The sequence below is a fragment of the Onychomys torridus genome, chromosome 1 (assembly GCF_903995425.1).
Source record: "Onychomys torridus chromosome 1, mOncTor1.1, whole genome shotgun sequence".
NCBI lineage: Eukaryota > Metazoa > Chordata > Mammalia > Rodentia > Cricetidae > Onychomys > Onychomys torridus.
The window spans coordinates 39,646,680-39,666,925 of NC_050443.1; the positions used below are offsets into that span (position 1 = coordinate 39,646,680).

Sequence of the window (20,246 nt, forward strand, 5' to 3'; positions counted from 1 at the left end):
TTGCTGGCCAGCCAGCCTAGTGTACCTGGCATATTCAGGCCAATGAAAACCCTGCCTCAAAAACCAGGTAGGTAGCATGTGACGATTGACAGCTGAGGTTGCCCTCTGACCTCCACACGTGTACTCGCCTAAACAGAAACACATGCACTCAAAGTAACCTTTGTGTTTATTTTGACTTTAGTTGTGTAGCAAAGTGGCTAGAGTTTTGTTTTTTCTTCTAGAAAGTGGGCTACTGAGAAGTTTGACTTTATGGTTTTGAAGATTTGTTCATTCATTTCTGTGGGGCTAAGCCTTGAGCCCAGGGCCTTTTTCATGCTAAGCAAGTACTCTACAGCCCTTCAGTTTTTTATTAGCAACTTTTATATGACAGTTACTGAGAAGTAGTGTATCCATGTCTTGTGCTATACTCCTCTGTGTGATTTTAGTCAAGTTACTTAACCCCTCTATGCCTGAATTTCCTGTGTGGACATAGAGTACTACCAGCTAATATGTGCACACTGTTTAATGATTTGGATAGTATTGTATACATAGGTGTTCTGCTGTTATTGTCTAATTTCTTAGTATTACTGCCAGCCCTGCTCAAGAGGCTGACAAGTTAGAATGTTTTCTTATCTTGTGTTTCAGATGTGAATGAACTGAAGGAGTGTCTTTCTGTGCTGGTTAAAGAGCAGCAAGCCCTGGCTGTCCAGTCAGCTACCACTACACTCTCAGCCTTGAGGCTGAAGCAGAGGCTAGTGATCCTGGAGCGCTATTTCATTGCCTTAAACAGAACTGTTTTCCAGGAGAATGTCAAAGTGAAGTGGAAAAGCAGCAGCATTTCTTTGCCTCCCACAGAGAAGAAAAGGTAATAATAAAATGGAAGAACCCTGTTGGCATTCCCTGTAAGTTCTGGCTCTTTTGTTTAAGACAGTTTCTTTATTACTAAAGATGCTTCCAGACGTATGGTTTTTAATTTGTGGTTATTACTACATCAACAGATTTGCCCCTTGGCATTAACTAATAATTACTAGAATATTTAAGGCTTATGTAAAATTGTATTTTTTCTCAATGTAACTATGAAAATTCTTGTTCACATGAGAACAGAGTGCCAGGGTAACTCCTTTTATATGGTTAGGAGCTTCTTTCTTTTGTTGTGATAGTGGCTTTCTCTCCCTAGAGTGCACATGGGAATTGTGTAGAGGATGCAGCAAGCAGTGTGGGAAACTCATGCATCTGGCAGACAAGTGTTAATCGTAGCTTCATTTGGTTTCCCTCTCTTCCCCTCATCTCTACTCTGCTTTCTTCTCTCCTTCTTACCTCCCTTCTCCTCTGCTCTCCTTCCCTGTTGTATCTGGTTGAAGTTACGTTGTCACATTTAAAGTAAGTTTTCTTGATAACTGTGTCACGGGACCTCTGGGGTTTCTTTCCATTTGAAAATAGCTGGGGCATAGTTTTTCATTTCCTGACTACATAGACAGCAGCCCACAATGATGGTCACTGGTCTGAGAGCTCTGTATATGTGAGTAGTTGATGATTAGAGACCTTCAGCACACTTGTGTGTTGATCAGATCACCCTAAGGTACAGAGAGTGTCTTGAGTCTTCTGTTGACTTAATCATTGGTGAGTTGGTTGGATAATCTTTCATTAAGTGAAGGAATTCCTAAAAAAAAAACAACCAAAAAACAAAAGAAGTCTTGGACTTATAGTGGTTGTATTTACTTATTTGTGCACGTGTGTGCACGCATACACACACACACACACACACACACACACACACACACACCCGTAACAGTAGTTAAAAAACATAGGCTACCATTTTAAGAGTGGTTCTTATACTGGGTTAGAGATATAGGTTCTTTCTTAGGGGCCAAGATCCTGACTGTCTGAGGAGAGTTGAGCTTCATGTTTACACAGGAACAGTTTTCTTCAAGGGAAAATGTTAGTAATAGTCCTTCAAACTCTCCTGATCAGATTTAACATATGTACTCATCTTCAAAGGTTCTGTTGTGTAATACTTAATATTTCTCATTCAGAAATATATTCCTGTGTTCCTGACATCCAGTGCCTCCTCTGGAAGTAGCAAATAGCTCTCTTCTCTCTTCATAATCACTCATAGATGTGCACAGAGTTTCCTCTGCACTATTCAGACCCTCACAGATAAGTGCACACAGTCTCCCCTGTACTATTCAGACCCTCACAGATAAGTGCACACAGTCTCCCCTGTACTATTCAGACCCTCACAGATAAGTGCACAGAGTTTCCTCTGCACTATTCAGACCCTCACAGATGAGTGCACACAGTCTCCCCTGTACTATTCAGACCCTCACAGATGAGTGCACACAGTCTCCCCTGTACTATTCAGACCCTCACAGATGAGTGTACACAGCCTCCCCTGCAGTATCCACACCCTCACAGATAAGTGCACACAGTCTCCCCTGTACTATTCAGACCCTTACAGATGAGTGAGTGCACACAGCCTCCCCTGCACTATTCAGACCCTCACAGATGAGTGCACACAGCCTCCCCTGTACTATTCAGACCCTCACAGATGAGTGCACACAGCCTCCCCTGCAGTATCCATACCCTCACAGAGAAACTAAAGAATATTTTGTGTAAAGTTTTAAAAATGGGAACTCAAACCCACCAAAGATCCCGGTAGGTAAAGAAGACCATGGGTTACCCTGTGGCCTAATTCTTCCTTTATTATTTTCATGTTTCTCTGACTGACCAGTTGTTCTACCCTCTGTGTTTCTGTGCAGTTCCCGTCCCGCAGGCCGAGGGGTAGAAGGACTTGCCAGAGTTGGGTCCCGAGCAGCGCTCTCCTTTGCCTTTGCTTTCTTACGAAGGGCCTGGCGTTCAGGTATGTGTTAGCATGCCACTCTGTTTCCTTCATAGATGGGAGTTTTGAGTTCCCTGTGCAATTCTGCCCCAGCAAGTTCCTTGTTAGCCACCTAACAGCTAGACTACCAGGTCCCTGAGGCCATATTGGGTGTTTTTCAGAGTCGTTTAATCTTTGTAAATGTCTTCATTCTCTTTACCTTAAGTTCTCTCTATTTTAGCATAAGAGGCTACAGGGTCTCTAAGTTTTCAGGCCTGTATTCTTTTTTTGTTTGTTTGTTTGTTTGTTTTGGTTTTTCGAGACAGGGTTTCTCTGTGTAGCTTTGCGCCTTTTCCCTGGAACTCACTTGGTAGCCCAGGCTGGCCTTGAACTCACAGAGATCCGCCTGCCTCTGAGTGCTGGGATTAAAGGTGTGTGCCACCACTGCCCAGCTCAGGCCTGTATTTTTAAGAAAATGTTCATTTATTACAACCCTGCCTCACCTCTTTCACCATGGAATGCCTTAGTAAGAAGTTAACAGTTGAGCACCCATAAATCAGAAAATATGCAATCTAAAATGATCGAAAACCTGAAGTCTTTTGACTCATGATATCACAGATAGAAAATCCCACACTCAGCCTCATGTGTTAGATTGCTGCCAGAATGCAGCCACACTAAAGTTGCTGCATGAGATTACCTCCAATTTCTGTGTGTAAGGTGTATATGAAATAGAAGTGAAATTAGAAGTGAGATTAGTCCTCATCTCAAGGAGATGGACAGACAGACAGACAGACACACACACACACCCAACTGAGTCAGTCACTTCTGACACCCAGCATTTCCGTTAAGAGATAGTCAATATGTCTCACACATACTGCTTATGTGAGAGATGTCAAAGGTGGAATGGAATTTCAACAGCTGTGTTAGAGTTTGACCTATTGGATAAAGAATTTCATGAATATCTTGTCACTTGAGGGGTTGGAGGCCCAGTGGGAGTGACTGGAACTCTGCTTGTCAGCAATGCCTCACTGTCTGTTGCTCAGGTGAAGATGCGGATCTCTGCAGTGAGCTCTTGCAGGAGTCCCTGGATGCCCTTCGAGCTCTTCCCGAGGCCTCTCTCTTTGATGAGAGCACGGTGTCCTCTGTGTGGCTGGAGGTGGTAGAGAGAGCGACGAGGTTCCTCAGGTCTGTCGTGACTGGGTAAGTTTGTACTTTTCTTGGTTTTCTGTGGAGTAGCTTCAGTGTGCTGGAGGCTTGTTCTCATTTCACCTTACTGTGCTTCTGGGAACTTGCTGACTAGCTGCTGCTGCTGTGCTTTCAGCATGCCTACAAAGTCCTTGCTATTCACATTACAATTGTTTTTTTGTTTGTTTTTGAGACAAGTTTTCTCTGTATAACAAACCTAGCTATCTTGGAACTTGCTTTGTAGACCAGGCTGGCCTCGAACTCACAGAGATTTGCCTGCCTCTACCTTCCGAGTGCTGGGCTAAAAGGCGTGTACCACCGTGCTTGGCTTTAAAAATTGTTTTTGTACATTTTATTTATTTGTTTTGTATGTGAAGTATCAGTGTGTGTGTGTAGGTGTGTAGGTGTATGTATGGGTGCATGTGTTACAGTGAACCACATGTGTTATAGGATTGAACTCAGGTAATCAGTCTTAGCAGCAAGTGCTTTACCTGCAGAGCCGGCTCTCTGGCCCATTCTCAGCTTTTTAGATGATTTAATTTATGATTATTGTGACTTGACCCAAGAAGCTGTCACATTGAATGTGATGGGAAATATCAGATTTTTTTGTTGTTGTTATTTGTTGTTTTCTGGAGGTATTTGGTAATCCATCCATCATAATGTGAGCACTTCTTGTGTGCCTCTTGGTATTAATGAAGAGCCACTGTTTTGAGGGATTGATGGTGCTTGCCTGGAAGTCTTGGTAGATAATATATGAGAACATGGCTACTCAAACAGAATGTTCTGTCTGACTAGTGCTGAGGGTGTAGAACAGTAGTAGAGTAGCTGCTGAGCATGTACTACTAGATTTGATCCTTCTCATTGCAGGAAAAATGTATAACTGTTTGTTAGTTTACTATTGCTGTAATAGAAACCTCGGACACCCCACTGAAAGGAGGGAGGATTTTGGCTGGTGGTTTCAGGCTTCATTCTGTGGTCACTTGGCCCTGATGCTTTGGATCTGTGTCAACAGAGTTCACCATGGAGGGGCCTGTTCTGTTCATGGCAGCCAATAAGCAAGGGAGAAAGAGGAGATCGTAGGATTGTAGTATTTCCTTCGAGAGTGCACCAGCAATGACTAACTTTCTGCTTGGCTCTGTCTATATAATGTTCTATCACTTCTCCATAGTGCCATGGATTTGGAACTAGCCAGTGAGTACGTGGGTGTTTGGCAGACATTTATGATCCCAAACTGTAGCGTATAGCTATACTTTGTTTTTAATTTTTGTATATGACTTTGATCAGAATGGGAATTTTGACTTGCCTCATTTCTGATTTTGGGTGGGCAGCTGCACCCCTCCTTAGACAAGCTCCTAGGAGGTTGCTATATTGAACTTAGTTTGGACACTCAGTTGGCATAGCAATCCTATAGTCCAGAGCTCCTTAGCTCAAGTGATCCTCAGTTCCTTGGTAGTTGTGACTGTAGGTGTATATTTCTGTTCCTGGCTTGGATATGAATCTGTAGTTACATTTTTTTAATGTAAAAAAATAATACAAAATTAAGCACAAAGACAAATAGAAGGAAAGTTAGTGTGCTCTTGTCTCCTCAGCAGAAGTCATTACCATTTATTCCTGTAATCAACAGGGATGCCTTTGGTCTCTTGCATGTGAGCCACGAGTCTCTCTTATAGGATTGCTAGTAAATGTGTTACTGTAGAATTTTAAAGCCCTGAAAATAGCCTTGGAATTAATTTTAAAAATCCAGTGTCAGTTATAGCCTTTCCAATTTTAGGTTCAGGAAATTTGTTCTTACTGAGTAACAAAGTTCAAATATTTCTTTGACGTGAAATATAAATATGCATAGATATGTGCCTTAGATTTACTGGTGACTTTAAAAATCAATACTCCAATTTTGTATGGGGAAGTAGATACTATATTTTGTTCAAATTGGAAAAATACCTACTCCCTCCCTTCCTCCTCCACTTCTCCCACTTTCTCTGGAGACAGGCTCTCATACAGCCCAGGCTGGTCTCAAACTACTATGTAGCCAGGAATGACCTTGAACTTCTGATCCTTTTGCCTTCCTCTCCTTCATCTTCCTCCCTCCCTAACTCTTGTGCTCCCCCTCCCCCTTCCTCAGGTATGTGTGTGTATGTCTGTGTGCTTGTCTTTATCATGGAGATTGAATATAATTAGCCTGCTGGTACGAGTTTAGGTTTGCAGCTTCCTCTGATGTTGCCTAGCCTTGCTGTTGCTGTCATTTCAGGGATGTTCATGGAACACCAGGGACTAAGGGGCCAGGAGGAGTTCCTCTACAGGACCAGCACTTGGCTTTGGCCATCCTGCTGGAGTTGGCTGTCCAGAGAGGCACTCTTAGGTGAGTGGTATGAGGCTCATGTCACCTCAGAAGGTTGTGTGTGTGTACACCTGCTGTGTCGTGGGATTCTGTTTGTTTGTGGCTATAGCAAATTGTGGTGTTCCATAGCTAGACCTTCCCCCAGGGCCCTGTGTTTACTCTTACACTAGTCTCTTTTGTTGTCTTTATTTCTCTCCAGGCTAATTTATCTAGTCGTATAGGAGTTCTTTGTAAGATGTTCTCCTAAACCTAAACAACTGTGTTTTAGTTTACTTGGTTGATTTAAGATCCTAGAAGTTTCATGTAGAAAGCACTGCTTGAACGTCTTAGCTATTTTTATGCTTCATATCAATAGAAGGCAAATGTCTTTTGCTAAATTCACAGCATTGATTTAGTGATTTAATTGCCAAGAATTATTTCCATGACATTATTTTTTAGCATCTTCTCATATCATTGTCCTCCTGTAATTCTAATTGTTTGTTTGTTTGTTTAGTTTTGATGTGTTAAGACAAACACTAACTTGTTTTTATTACAAAAATCCTTTCTTTTCAGCCAAATGTTGTCTGCCATCCTGTTGTTGCTTCAACTGTGGGACAGTGGGGCACAGGAAACTGACAATGAGAGGTCTGCCCAGGGCACCAGTGCCCCTCTTTTGCCTCTGTTGCAGAGGTTCCAGAGCATCATCTGTAGTAAGGACATGCCACATGCAGAAGGGGACATGCACGTGAGTATCACCTGGGGTCTTGTGTTTGGATGGCCCTCTCTTCTTCTGAGGATATTAAAGATCTAGTTTTATTATAAGTAAGCCACAATGTAGATGGGAGTAGATGCCTTTTGGGTTTGTTTACTGGTGATAGCAGCAAGGGAGATGGGGCAGGTATGGGACATCAAATGCACTTTATTGACAAGGTAGAGTATCACATGTCCTGTAAAGATTCTTCCATATGACAGCTTCTAGATTTGTACTTATGAAGAGGAATATGGTTTGTCATGGATTCATTGGCCTTTTAGAGATCTGTCTGTCTACTGCCTGCCATGTTGACTTGCAGACTTTGCTGAGTCAGCTGAGGTGATGATCTGTGTGTCTGGTTTAGTGCTTGTGTGTTCCCAGCAGCTGCTTGAATGTTTTGGGAGGTGAATTTTAGGTACTGTGTTAGGCTGTTTTGTGTTAATGTAAACAAATACTCATGAAACCCCAGGACTGTGGCTCTTTGCATTTGAACTTTTTATCTTTTCTGCAAAGTTAGGTGTTCTGTTATCACTTTGGTCTAATTTATATGTTAACACTCCTAAGTGATAAGAAGACTCTGTTTTTGCAGGAATTAGAACTATGATGTTAATTGTAAATAAAATAAGGCTTTAGTATAGTGGACAGCCAGGCCAGGTGGTACAGACCTGTTATCCTAGCTACTTGGAAGGTTGAGGCAGGAGGATCAAAGATTTAATGTTAGCCAAGACAACTTAATGTTTCAAATGGTTGGAGTAAGGGTTGTTAAAGACTCTTAAAAGGTACTTGCCTAACATGCTTAGCTCTAGGTTCAATGCTCAAGACTTCAAAACCACAAAATAAAACAAAGTCCCTCCCTAAAGTGGGCAATATTCATCTCAAAATGAGGGATTTTGTTGTGTTTTGTTTTAGTTTCAAAGGCATATTATGTTTCAGAGAGCTTGTTCCGTGTTCTTGTTTTTTTTTTAACAGTGTGTGTGTGTGTGTGTGTGTGCGTGTGTGTGTGTGCGCGCGCGCGCGTTGTCTTTCTCCATCTTCACCTTGTATGGAAGCCAGAGGTCAGTTTGGGGCTTTGTTCCTCAAGAGCCACCCACCTTATTTTTTCGAGACAGGGTTTCTCAGTTGCCTCGAATTCCCCAGGTAATTCTGGCTGGCCAGTGAACCTATCTCAACCTCCCTTGCTCAGGGAGTACAAGTGCATAGCTCCATGCTTGACATTTTTACCTGGGTTCTGGGAATTGAACTCAAGTCCTCATGCTAAGCACTGTATGGGGACTGATCTGTTTTCCCAGTCCTCTTTTTGGGGTTTGAGGGCAGTGTTTCAATAGGATAATTTGGCTGTATAAACAGTCCAGATGGAGTCAACACCTGTGGTATAAAAAGTATGTAGGTTGTACAGTCAATACTGTATTTATATGTCAGGTATAGAAGGGTATGAATGTATAGTGTAGCTGTATGACCAACATAGTTTGATGGCTAAAATATAAGATATGCAGGAAATGCATAACTAAATATGAAAACAGAGTAATTAGAAGTTGGTGGCGGTATTTTTCTTCCACTGTTTCTGAGTGTGTTTATTTCTTTCTCTTAATCTAGCTTTTATCTGGCCCTCTGAGCCCCAATGAGAGTTTCCTAAGGTACCTTACTCTTCCACAAGACAGTGAGCTTGCCATTGATTTACGACAAACTGCAGTTGTTGTCATGGCTCATTTAGATCGTCTGGCTACACCCTGTATGCCTCCTCTGTGTAGCTCTCCAACATCTCATAAGGTATGTGCTGGAGCAGGACTGTTGTCTTGTGTAATGATGAAAATCACTTGGACCTTAAGTGTGCTAGGCAAGTCCTTTACCACAGCCTTAGTTTCTTTTCTCATGATGTGACTACAAAAACAAAAAATCAGTCAAAAGCAACCTAAGGTAGAAAGAGTTGATTAGTCTAGCTCACAGTTTGAGTGTACATGGCAGCAGGAGCTTGAAGCAGCTGGTCACATTGCATTCACAGTCAGTAAACAAGAGAGCAATAAACGCTTACTAGTGCTCAGGTTGCTTTTTCCATTTACAGTCCACTGCCCAGGGATTAGTTCCACCCACAGTTAAGATGAGTTTTCCCATATCAATGTATATATCATGATAATTCCCCAGAGGCATATCAAGAGGCTCACCTCCCAGGCTATTCCAGGTTCTGCCAGGTTGATAATTAACACTAACCATCACAGACACTGAGCTATAACCAGCTTAGTATTTGTTAATTTTCATTCTGTGTATGGGCAGAATGAATTTATTTATCCATCCGTCCTTCCTTCCATCCCTCCTTCTTTTCAAAACAGGGTTTCTCTATGTAGCCCTGGCTGTCCTGAAACTCATTCTGTAGATCAGGCTGACTCTGAACTCACAGCCTCTGCCTCCCAAGGTAGGGATTAAAGGTGTGGGCCACAATCACCCAGCTGGAATGTGATATTTCTGATAATGGTGGTTGGAATGTTTAAATGTGTCTATATTCAAAGTGTTTGGTCAGTGCTCTGAGGGGATGATGAGGTACTAGGGCATGCAGGAAGGAGTGAAAACAGATAAACATTAAGAAATGCTTGCATCAAGTGGGCCATGTTTACTTAGATGGAGGGCACCTACAGCCCTGAAACTGAGTGCAGTTTTGTGTAAGTCCAGTATATGGAGGGAAGGCTAAGTGAGTCTTAGTGGGAGCTCTCTGCAGGGGAACAGTCTCGGGCTGAAAACATCTGGGAAGGAGGAGGAAGGGGCAGTGGATGCTTTCTCCTTGCATTGTTGTCTTTGTTAGGGTATTTATTGATGTGGCTGAAACACCATGACCAAATGCAAATTGGGGAGGAAAGAGTTTTATTTGGCTTACACTTCATCATTGCTATTCATCACTGAAGGAAGTCAGGACAGGAACTTGAAACAGGACAGTATCCTGGAGGCAGGAGCTGATGCAGAGGCCACGGAGGGGTGCTGCTTTTTGTCTTGCTTCCCCTGGCTTGTTCAGCTTGCCTTCTTACAGAACCTAGGACCAGCTGCCCAGGGGTGGCACCACCCACATGGGCTGGACCTTACCCCATTGATCACTAATTGAGAAAATGCCTTACAGCTGGATCTCATGGAGGCATTTCCTCAACTGAGGCTCCTTCCTCTGATGACTCCCACTTGTGTCAAGTTGACACACACAACCAGCCAGTACAACTCTCAACAATAGTACTCTGGTTGGAGGAAGGCTTTTCCATTTCCCTGAGTGTGACTTGGGAAGGCTTTTCCGAAAATTCTCATGAGTCTGAGGTGTTTGGGTCCGGGACATGGCTGTGCTTATGTTGATAACATACTTATTCAGGACTTATATCTACTCCCCACAAACACACAGGGCTTAGTGACCGATTTAGGGGCCTTAGAGAGATCACTTTTGTCCACATGACAACAGGCTTCCTGCCATCTATAGGGAAATGCCAGAGAACCTTTTTTTTTTTTTTTCTTATTTTTCGAGACAGTGTTTTTCTGTGTAGCTTTGGCACCTTTTCTAAAACTCATTCCATGGCCCAGGCTGGCCTCAAACCCACAGAGATCCGCCTGCCTCTGCCTCCCAAGTGCTGGGATTAGATAAGTGCACCACCACCGCCCAGCCAGCCAGATAATCTTTTTTATTTTAGTGCTGAGAATCAAACCCATGGCCTTGTTACCTCTCATCACATATGCTGTCACTGAAGTACTTAGTGTATGATAATGCTGGTTATAATGTAATAACAATGCAGTCATATTTTATGTAGAATGTATAAATAATAGTAATGGTGGTAGTAATGCTTGGCCTGTGTGACAAGAATCTGGGGTGTGCTTGCCCATCAAAGACACCACATATGAACACAGCTGCTGGTCACCATGTTCGCCTTGTTGTGTTCTTGAAAAAATGAATGGTTGGAATGGTCTTGTACAGAATAATCCTGGCTTTCAATCCAAGTTTGTTTAGCTTTTTATTTGTAATATGTTTAGAAATTCATTAAAAGAAAAAGAAAAGAAAACAAATAAAACAAAAACCAGCAAGCTGAATAGTCTGGGTGGTAGTGGTACATATTTTTAATCCCAGCACTTAGGAGTCAGAGGCAGGTGAATCTCTGAGTTCAAGGCCAGCCTGGTCTACCGAGTGAGTCCCAGGACAGCTAGGGTGACACAATGAGACCCCCTGTCTTTAAACAAAACAAAGCAATTCAAAAACTCCCAAAACCAGTCCCCCCAAAAAACAAAACAAAACAAAAAACCAAAACAACAAAACATATGCTATAAATAAAACAGCCACATGGTTCAAAGCCAGGATTGCATGTGACAGTGCTTCTGTTTCTTTTGACTTCCATGTTCCCACCATCCCACCTACTGTCTGTAACTCTTCACTGTTGTCTGGAATGAACATGGTAGTGGTAGCACGTCACAGTTACTCTAGCTTCTTTGTCTGTTTTTTTTTTTTTTTCCTCTTTAGCTTAGTCTTCTCACCAGATGGATATACTGTAATCTTTCTGTACCAGTAAATAGAGATGGTCTCCTAATTTTTAAAAGCTGTTTTTTGTGTGTGCTCTATCCATCTTCTTTCTCTTTCTTTCCTCTTCCTCTGCTTCCTCCCATTGTTGTTATTACTACTATATTGAGACAGTGTCTCACTCACAGGGTATGTTTATCCTTGTCTCTGGAGTGCTGTGATCAATGGCATGTGCTACCACGCCTGGCAATACATCTTTTTCTTAATAAGTCTCCTTTTAATGGACACCTGAGTTATTGACAGATTTGACAGAATTTTGCTACCCAAATACTACCGAGGTGGCTGATCTGGTACATGTTCCTCTGTTTATCCCTGAGTGTGCATGCATATGTGCCTTTGCAATATGTTAGTGAAGTAACCCAGTGTGGGCTAGTTATCTTCAGGTTGTTCCCAAATAGCTTCATCCTGTCACTCCTACCAATAAAGGCATTTACTCCCAGCCTTATGTTTGTGTTTTTGATTTTCTACCAGTTTTGACACAAAATATCCTGATGGGTTTGAGCATTGAAAAATATGTTGAAAGTCCAGCTTTTGAATGGTACTCTTGAAATGAAATATTATGGACAAACCCAAGTAGCTTACCATTTAACTGAGGTAATATGAAATGTTCTGAGTTATTTTGATGTTTTCAAACAGTCTCTTTACTTGTTTTGTTTTTAGCTTCCACAGTATCTCAATATTAGTCCTGGGCATTCTCTTACTCTAAAGAAAACTTTCATATGTGTTCTTTTCTTTTAACAGGGATCATTGCAGGAAGTCATAGGTTGGGGGTTAATAGGATGGAAATACTATGCCAATGTGATTGGTCCAATCCAGTGTGAAGGCCTTGCCAGTCTGGGGGTAATACAGGTTGCCTGTGCAGAAAAGCGTTTCTTGATCCTGTCCCGAAATGGCCGTGTATACACACAGGCTTACAACAGTGACATGCTGGTAGGTGCTAAGTGTAGTGTGTGTGCATGCCTCCTTCAGTGGTGGGGGGTCTCTGCTGTAGATGTCACATGGTATAGTATTCTTGGCTGATGGTTTTTGTTCATTGTATATGATAGTCATGTTAAATTGTCTCAGTTACGAGGATTATTAACAGAATTTTGAGTTTTTAAGATAAGAATTCCATCAAGTAATTACATTTGTTAAGCACAATTGCTTTGTAAACCAATTTTTTATGTGTAAGGCAGTTAACAGAAAAAGAATGGGGTCTGATGAGGGTGGTGGTGCATTGAGATATGCGTGCTCTCATTTAAGGAAAGTACTTGAGCCATGTGTCGTGCTACACTGGCTGCCAGCTCCATTCTCACACAAGTACTTATCATCCCATGGAACACTTGGAGAATTCTTACTATTCTCTTGGTGCTGGAATGGAGAATAGGTCAGAGCCCTGGAGGTTTCTAGTTTGAGTATTTGCTCAGGGAGAATGTGAATGGGGAGAGTCATTCTGTTTTCATTCTCCATTACTATGACTGACTAATATTTTACCTTCCTAGGCACCACAACTGGTCCAGGGTCTTGCCTCCAGAAACATTGTGAAAATTGCTGCCCATTCTGATGGTCACCACTATCTGGCTTTGGCTGCCACAGGGGAGGTGTACTCCTGGGGCTGTGGGGATGGCGGAAGACTGGGCCATGGAGACACTGTGTATGTACAGCCATTTCAGAAACTGATATGCTCTCTGGGTATACATATTCACAACAGAATGGAAAATGTCAGGGGTGATTTCCAGCTGCCTATTGGGATAAGGAGGGACATAGTACGATGTGTCCATATTCTTTCTTTCACCTCAAAACAGGGTCCCATGTTGGTGGTGGTTTTTGTTCTTTTGGCTTTTTGCAGGGCCTGCTCTCCAGCTCCCAAATAAGTCACACACAGAAGCTTATTTTTAATTATAAATGTCTAGAATTTAGTTGGCTTGTTTCTTGCCAGCTTTTCTTTACTCTAAATTATCCCATCCACCTTGTGCCTCTTTCCTTACTTCTGTATGTCTTACTTTCACCCTTACTCCATGGCTGCCTGGGTGGCTGGCCCTGATGTCCTCTCTCCTTGTTCCCTTGCTCTTTCTTCTTCTCCTCCAAGATTTCTCCTCCTCTGCCTGCCAGCCCCACCTGTCCTTTCTCCTGCCTTGCTATTGGCTGTTCAGCTCTTTATTCGACCATCAGGTGTTTTAGACTGGCAAAATAACAGCTTCACAGAGTTAATCAAATGCAATATAAAAGAATGCACCACATCTTTGCACCATTAAACGAATGTTCCACAACATAAACAAATGTAACACATCTTAAAATTCTACAACAGTCTCATTGTGTAGCTCAGGCTCTCCTAGAACTCACTATGTACCCAGGCTGACCTTGAACTCACAGAGACCCACCTGCCTCTGCCTCTGTCTCCTGAGTGCTGGGATTAAAGGTGTGGGACACTATGCCTGGCATATGTCCATTCTTGATGAGTGACTCCTTGGGAACTTTGCCACAAATGGAGGGTGTTCACTTTGCCAGGATTAGCAATGGCTAGCAACTGGACCCTCCATCTTGTTTTCTAAATAAAACAAACTTCATATATTGTCCTGTTGTTCACACTGTACCTGTCTCCTGCCAATAGGACCTGTGGAACCATGATATGCTTTATTTATTTATTTTGTGTTTATGAGTGCTCTGTCTGCATATGCCAGGAGATGGCATCAGAGTCCAGATGGTTGTGAGCCACCATGTGGTTGCTGGGAATTGAACTCAGGTCCTCTGGAAGAGCAGCCAGTGCTTTTAACCACTAGCCATCTCTCCAGCCCCTATGATGTGTTTTTAGAAGCATAAAAATCAGTTTTATCTTACTGGGTGGACGCTTTTGGTTAGCATGAAAGAATAGAGGTTAAAGAGAAAATGGATATTTTAAATGTTTAGGGGTAAAAGTTGAGAGATCTGCCAGTTCCCACAGAATAATGGAACCATTTTATATTGTACTGTAAGGTAGATGTGTTGTCTCTGGGGCCATCTTGCTTCATGAGGTCAGAGCATGAGCAAAGAGCAGGCAGGTCAAGTTAGAAACATTTCAATTCCCACTGTGTGTGAGTGGGTGGAGAAGAGACTGGAGGGTGTATGACTTGTTAATACTGTAGGTACGGAGATGGAGACTCACTACTGAAAATATTCTCTGGGAAGAATCTCAGTGTGCAAGAAAAGTACTGATTTGGGAGGTACATATTTTTAGAGTTCAGAAATAACTCCAGAGCTACATGTAAGAGGTTGAGAAGTTTGGAATGGCTGTTATTTCCAGGCTGTACAATGGAATTGACATGGGGCTCCAGAAGCACCAAGGTACAGGACAGCTGTTTCCTTGGAGGTATTTGTACTATACTACTTTTAAGGTATTCTTAAGGAAATTAAGATTAGTTGAGATTGTTAGAATGATTAATGTCCCTTGCTCTAGGAGTTCAGGGAAGGAAAAAGGTCAGTGGAATTGGAGAAAAACTGTTGGAGGAATTGTACCTGGAGCTGAAAAAGATTGGTAGTGATTGGCTTTCCTCAACTGTGCCCGTTCTTATATGTAGTCATAAAGTGAGCCAAGCATGTTTTTGAAAATGTTGTTTATCATAGGATTCATAATGCAGATTATAAGCATGAGAAGTTTTGCTAATTGGATTTTTGTTTTCAATTATGAAGATTTTGCTATCTTTATTTCCACAAACTTTTTAATCTGTAAAATCTAAAATTCCGTTTTATTAGTAAACTTTGCTCACTTCTGCCCGTTTCTCTCTTTCTCTCTTTTCTACACACACACACACACATACACACACACACACACCAGATTGACAATTGGGAAAGTTTTGGCAAATGCATGCAGTGTAGCCCCTACCACAGTCACAAAAGAAGGTGTTTATTACTGCCGGTCCCAGGTTTGTCTTTGTACCCTTTGCAGTCATTCCTTGATCTCCCCCTCTAGCTCCTGTCAACCTTTGTCTTGCTCTCTGTTCAGATTATTTTGCCATTTTCAAAACTGATTTTGGACAGCCATGTAGGAGTTTGTTTCTGACTTCCCACAGTAATATTTTGTAGTATAGCCATATTATTGGGAATGTCAGCAGTTCATTGCTTTGTGTTTGGGGACATTAGGAGTAGAGCTTCTGTTAGTTCCTTGTTTAAGTCTTTAACAGATACTCCTGCTGGAGCCAACTTAGGAAGTGGTGATGGTCTGTGTTAGAGATAGAAAGGCAAAACAGCCTTCTGCTCTGATCACCTGTTTGCTTTTTTAACTCTGAAGAAATACCCAAGATGTTATTTGTTGCCTTCCTTCCCACAGGCCTCTGGAGGAGCCCAAGGTGATCTCAGCTTTCTCAGGAAAGCAGGCTGGGAAGCACGTGGTGCACATAGCATGTGGGAGCACGTATAGCGCAGCCATCACTGCTGAGGGGGAGCTGTACACCTGGGGCCGAGGGAACTACGGCCGCTTGGGCCATGGTATGTCTATGGTACATGAGTGCAGTCAGGAGTCAGGAGGAGGTTGCTTCTCCTGAGAGGCATTGAGAATGACAGTTGTATCTCTTTCAAGGCTCCAGTGAAGATGAGGCCATCCCAGTGCTGGTAGCTGGACTTAAAGGACTAAAGGTCATCGATGTTGCCTGTGGGAGTGGGGATGCTCAAACCCTGGCTGTGACTGAGAATGGTATGTAGAGCTTGTGCTGACCTGGGCAGTTTCTTCAGGGTGTTTGTGGCTGTCACTGAATGAATGAGTTTGGAGTTGCATGGACCTCTGCAGGCTGCGCTCCCGTCACCTTCTTTTAGGTTGGTGAGTGTATTGGTTACTTTTTGTTGCTGTGGTAAAACCCTATTATTAAGGCAATTTGTAGGAAGAAGAGTTTATTATTTTATTGGTTCTTCGAGACAGGGTTTCTCTGTGTAGCTTTGACTGTCCTAGAACTAGCTCTGTAGACCAGGCCGGACTTGAACTCACAGAGGTCCCCCGCCTTTGCCTTCTGAGTGCTGGGACTAAAGGTGTGCATTACCACCATCTAGCATGGCAGAGTTTATTTTGACTTACATTTCCAGAGGATTAAAGCCATCGTGACTGGGAGGCATAGCAGCAGCAGGCAGGCAGGCAGGCATCTGGAGCAGGAACCTCAAAGATCACGTCTTGAATGTAAGCACAAAGCAGACAGAACAACTGGAATTAGGCGAAGCCTTTTTACTCTCACAGTCTGCTCCAATGACGTGCTTCCTCCAGTAAGGCTGTACCACCTAAGCTTCCTCAAGATGCTGACAACAGCTTGAAAGCAAGGGTTGTAGCCAAGATTATGGGAACATTCCTCATCCGAACTACCACAATGAGGGTCTTGGTGACTTTAGTGCAGAGGCTCAGGAATTTCCCAGAATTTGGGTTCTTGAAAGCAGATGGCTGCCTAGTGGCTACCACCTTTCTTAGTGGGTATTATTTTTTGACTAAAAATTACAGCTAAATAGAATAATTGACATTCTGAATTGTCTCATTTTTAATATATCTCCCAACATTTAGCCATTATTACCTCATTATAGTTAATCTTTTGTAGTCATTGTACCCTTTACAATCTAATGTCAATTTGCTTGTTTTTAATTTCAGCTTCCTCTTTGTGTTTGTTAGTGGGAGTGTGTGTGTGTGTGTGTGTGTGTGTGTGTGTGTGTGTGTGTGTAATTTTCTTGTAGTACTGTGAATCTTGGCTCCAGGATCCAAGTACTGTACCATTGAATTCCATCCCTGTCCAGCCATAGTTATGTATTGTTTTGTTTATTTGTGAGACACTATTTTGCTAAGTAACCTTGACTGTCTCTGAACTCATTTTTCTCTCATATTTCTGGGGTTATAGGTATTTGTTTCCATACCTAGCTTTTATATATATACATAAAAATATGCATATATGTATTATATTTTTCTTTCTTGAGAGTTCATATAGTTGTTCAGGCTTGATGGTCAGAAATGCATCCCATTTTGTACAGTGCATTTGTCTGACTGCATTACAGTGTTCTCACTTCTGCACCTTGTCAGTCCTTGCATCATTGGGGAATTTCTTAGTCTGCTTTCTCACACAGAGGTTCAATGGCATGTTGAGAATCGACTTCTGAGTATGTCTCTGGTGCAAGATAAAAATCTTTTCATTACTTCCATGCTCACCTAGAGCCTGCTGTTGATAGAACAGACATTTTCAGAATTATTGTGCTTCTGCTGCTTTGTGAGTCCTAGAGAGAGTAGTCATCTGAAAGGTCCCATTGTTATTTTTCAATGTCCACTATTGAACGAATCATATTTTATACAACTATTAACTAAGATGGTGTGGTTTTGTTTTGTTCTGTGATAGTCTTGCTGTTTTGTCCAGTGCGCCTTGATCTCTTGGTCCTACCTTTCTGTTCTCTGAGTAGCTGGGACGACAGCGTAGGAGTTACAGTTCCTGGCTAGGCTGTGCAAATTGTGCTCGGGTGTTGTCTTTGATATTCCTTGTGAAATTTTGTGATGTTAGTGTTTGTGGCTAGGAATAAGGTTATAAACATTGTTCACCTTACACTTGTGCTTTTCTGTGCAAATCATACAGGGAACCATACCTGCTGCATGATTCTGTTGGAGAGGACTAGTGCAGTAGAAGCATCGTGCCTGGGCAGTCTGGTCTAGGGTGACAGGCTTGCTGAAAATGTTGTTTCAGGTGTAAACAACAGAATTATATCTAGGACATAGAAAACTAGGTATATATTCTGAGATAAGTGTGCACACTGAGTTTTTTTTTCACTGAAATAGTGTATTAGTTACTCAGTGAGAGATTAGCCTGGCTTGACAATTAGCATTGTATTAGAATGCATCCAAAATGGCTGGTTTATGTGTTGTTCCTGGGTATTTTCCAGTGATAGTAGCATAGTTAAGTCATTATGACAGCCTGTATCACCCACAAAGGTTAAATAAAAATACCATCCTATCTTTAAGAAAAAGATAGTTGATCTTTGGTTTGGACAGTTGAAAGTAGATTGAGAATTGAGTTCTTTACAAGAAACTGAAATTTTCTTTCTAATTTTTTTCTTCTGGACTTTCTCTTAGAACTTTCATCAATACATGACTGAATAGCTTTTTACCCCTCCTGTTTGCCTTTACTAAGTTTTTGCAAATTATTCAGCTCAGTTTTTAATTTTTTTGAGACAGGGTTTCTCTGTGTAGTCTTGGCTGTCCTGGAACTCACTCTGTAGACCAGGAGGCCTCAGTCTCATAGAGAGCTGCCTGCCTCTGCCTCCTGAGTGCTGGGATTAAAAGTGTGTGCCACCACCACCCAGCTTATTCAGCTCAGTTTTAAAGATTACTTTTGTGATTTTATTGTACCCTTTTATGTTATATTTGATCAAGTTACTTTGCATTGACATTTGCTATTGGAAACCACTGTAGTGTGGTGGGGACAGTAGTGTAGACAAGATGCAGCAGTGCCACATACCTCAGTATTTGTGTTTTTTGGAGCAGTGTAATTCTGTTCTGTGTTTAGTATTTAGTTGAAGCAGCAGCATTGGTCCCAAAGAAGTAGAGTCAGAACTTAGTTTTGCATTTAATTGAACTGAAAGGAAAACTCAGCTTTTACCTTTAAAATAAGATTTATTTGTTATTTTTATTTTATGAGTATGAGTGTTTTGCATGTAGGTGTGAATGTGAATTGTGTGTGTGTCTGGTGCCTGAAGAGGGGAGAAGAGGGTGCCTGGAACTGGAATTAAGGATAGCTGTGTGTGCTGGGTGGGAACATGAGTCCTCTGCAAGAACATCAAGTATTGGAAACTACTGTGCCATCTCTCTAGCCCTGGTTTCCAGTTTTTCAATTGTTAATATAGCAACCTGAGGTATAAATTAGATTACATTTAGTCAATAACCTGTGTAGTATTGACTATTATATTGGCAAGCTTGATTTATGTGTCTTGTGGATTATATTATTTTCCATCATTTGAAACTTCCATTGAAATGTGCAGTAATTTTTACTTAAATGTATTTTATTTTCTAGGCCAAGTATGGTCTTGGGGAGATGGCGACTATGGGAAGTTGGGCAGAGGTGGAAGTGATGGCTGCAAAACCCCAAAGCTGATTGAAAAGCTTCAAGACTTAGATGTCATCAAAGTTCGCTGTGGAAGTCAGTTTTCTATTGCTTTGACCAAAGATGGCCAAGTTTATTCCTGGGGAAAAGGTGACAATCAGAGGCTTGGGCATGGAATAGAAGAACATGTCCGTTATCCCAAACTCTTGGAAGGTTTACAAGGTGATTGCAGGTGTAAAACTAAAGTCCTTATGTATATATTCTTTAGAAGTCTTCAGTTTTCTTTTCTAAATAGATATAAACTCACTAGACACTCTTACTAAAATCTTGATAGATATAAATAATGGAAAGTGGCTTATCTGTTCTAATAAATGGCCTAAAATTATTCTCATCAAATTTAACTTTTAATTCATTTAGTTTGAGACTCATTGTGCTGCATGGTCACAGTGGGAAGTAGGCTTGATTCCTCTTGGGTTGGTCTGATTTGAACTTGTCCTTGGTGAGTAAGCTGTAAATGCTTGGTTTCAAAACTGTCTCCTATGCATTGGAGATTGAGGGGGAAAGGGAAGTCATTGTGTGGGTGTGAGTACAGGGTCTTCTGTAGTGGTCATGGTAGCCTAGAAGTGGACCATCTTGAGAGATCCCTATATAGTTTCAGGCACTCTTGCCAGACA

At 41.8% G+C, this 20,246-nt stretch overlaps 1 protein-coding gene across 1 annotated transcript in view; it reads left to right on the forward strand.

The window, feature by feature from the left end:
- The window catches only part of Herc2 (HECT and RLD domain containing E3 ubiquitin protein ligase 2), a 224,647-nt gene that overhangs the window by 27,847 nt on the left and 176,554 nt on the right, over nt 1–20,246 (forward strand). The window contains exons 5-15 of the mRNA XM_036183790.1: nt 625–844; nt 2,739–2,839; nt 3,841–3,997; nt 6,228–6,338; nt 6,870–7,041; nt 8,641–8,814; nt 12,314–12,502; nt 13,054–13,205; nt 15,855–16,012; nt 16,104–16,217; nt 19,543–19,794. Of these exons, the coding sequence (XP_036039683.1) occupies nt 625–844; nt 2,739–2,839; nt 3,841–3,997; nt 6,228–6,338; nt 6,870–7,041; nt 8,641–8,814; nt 12,314–12,502; nt 13,054–13,205; nt 15,855–16,012; nt 16,104–16,217; nt 19,543–19,794 (1,800 nt within the window). The remainder of the gene's footprint in view (nt 1–624; nt 845–2,738; nt 2,840–3,840; nt 3,998–6,227; nt 6,339–6,869; nt 7,042–8,640; nt 8,815–12,313; nt 12,503–13,053; nt 13,206–15,854; nt 16,013–16,103; nt 16,218–19,542; nt 19,795–20,246) is intronic.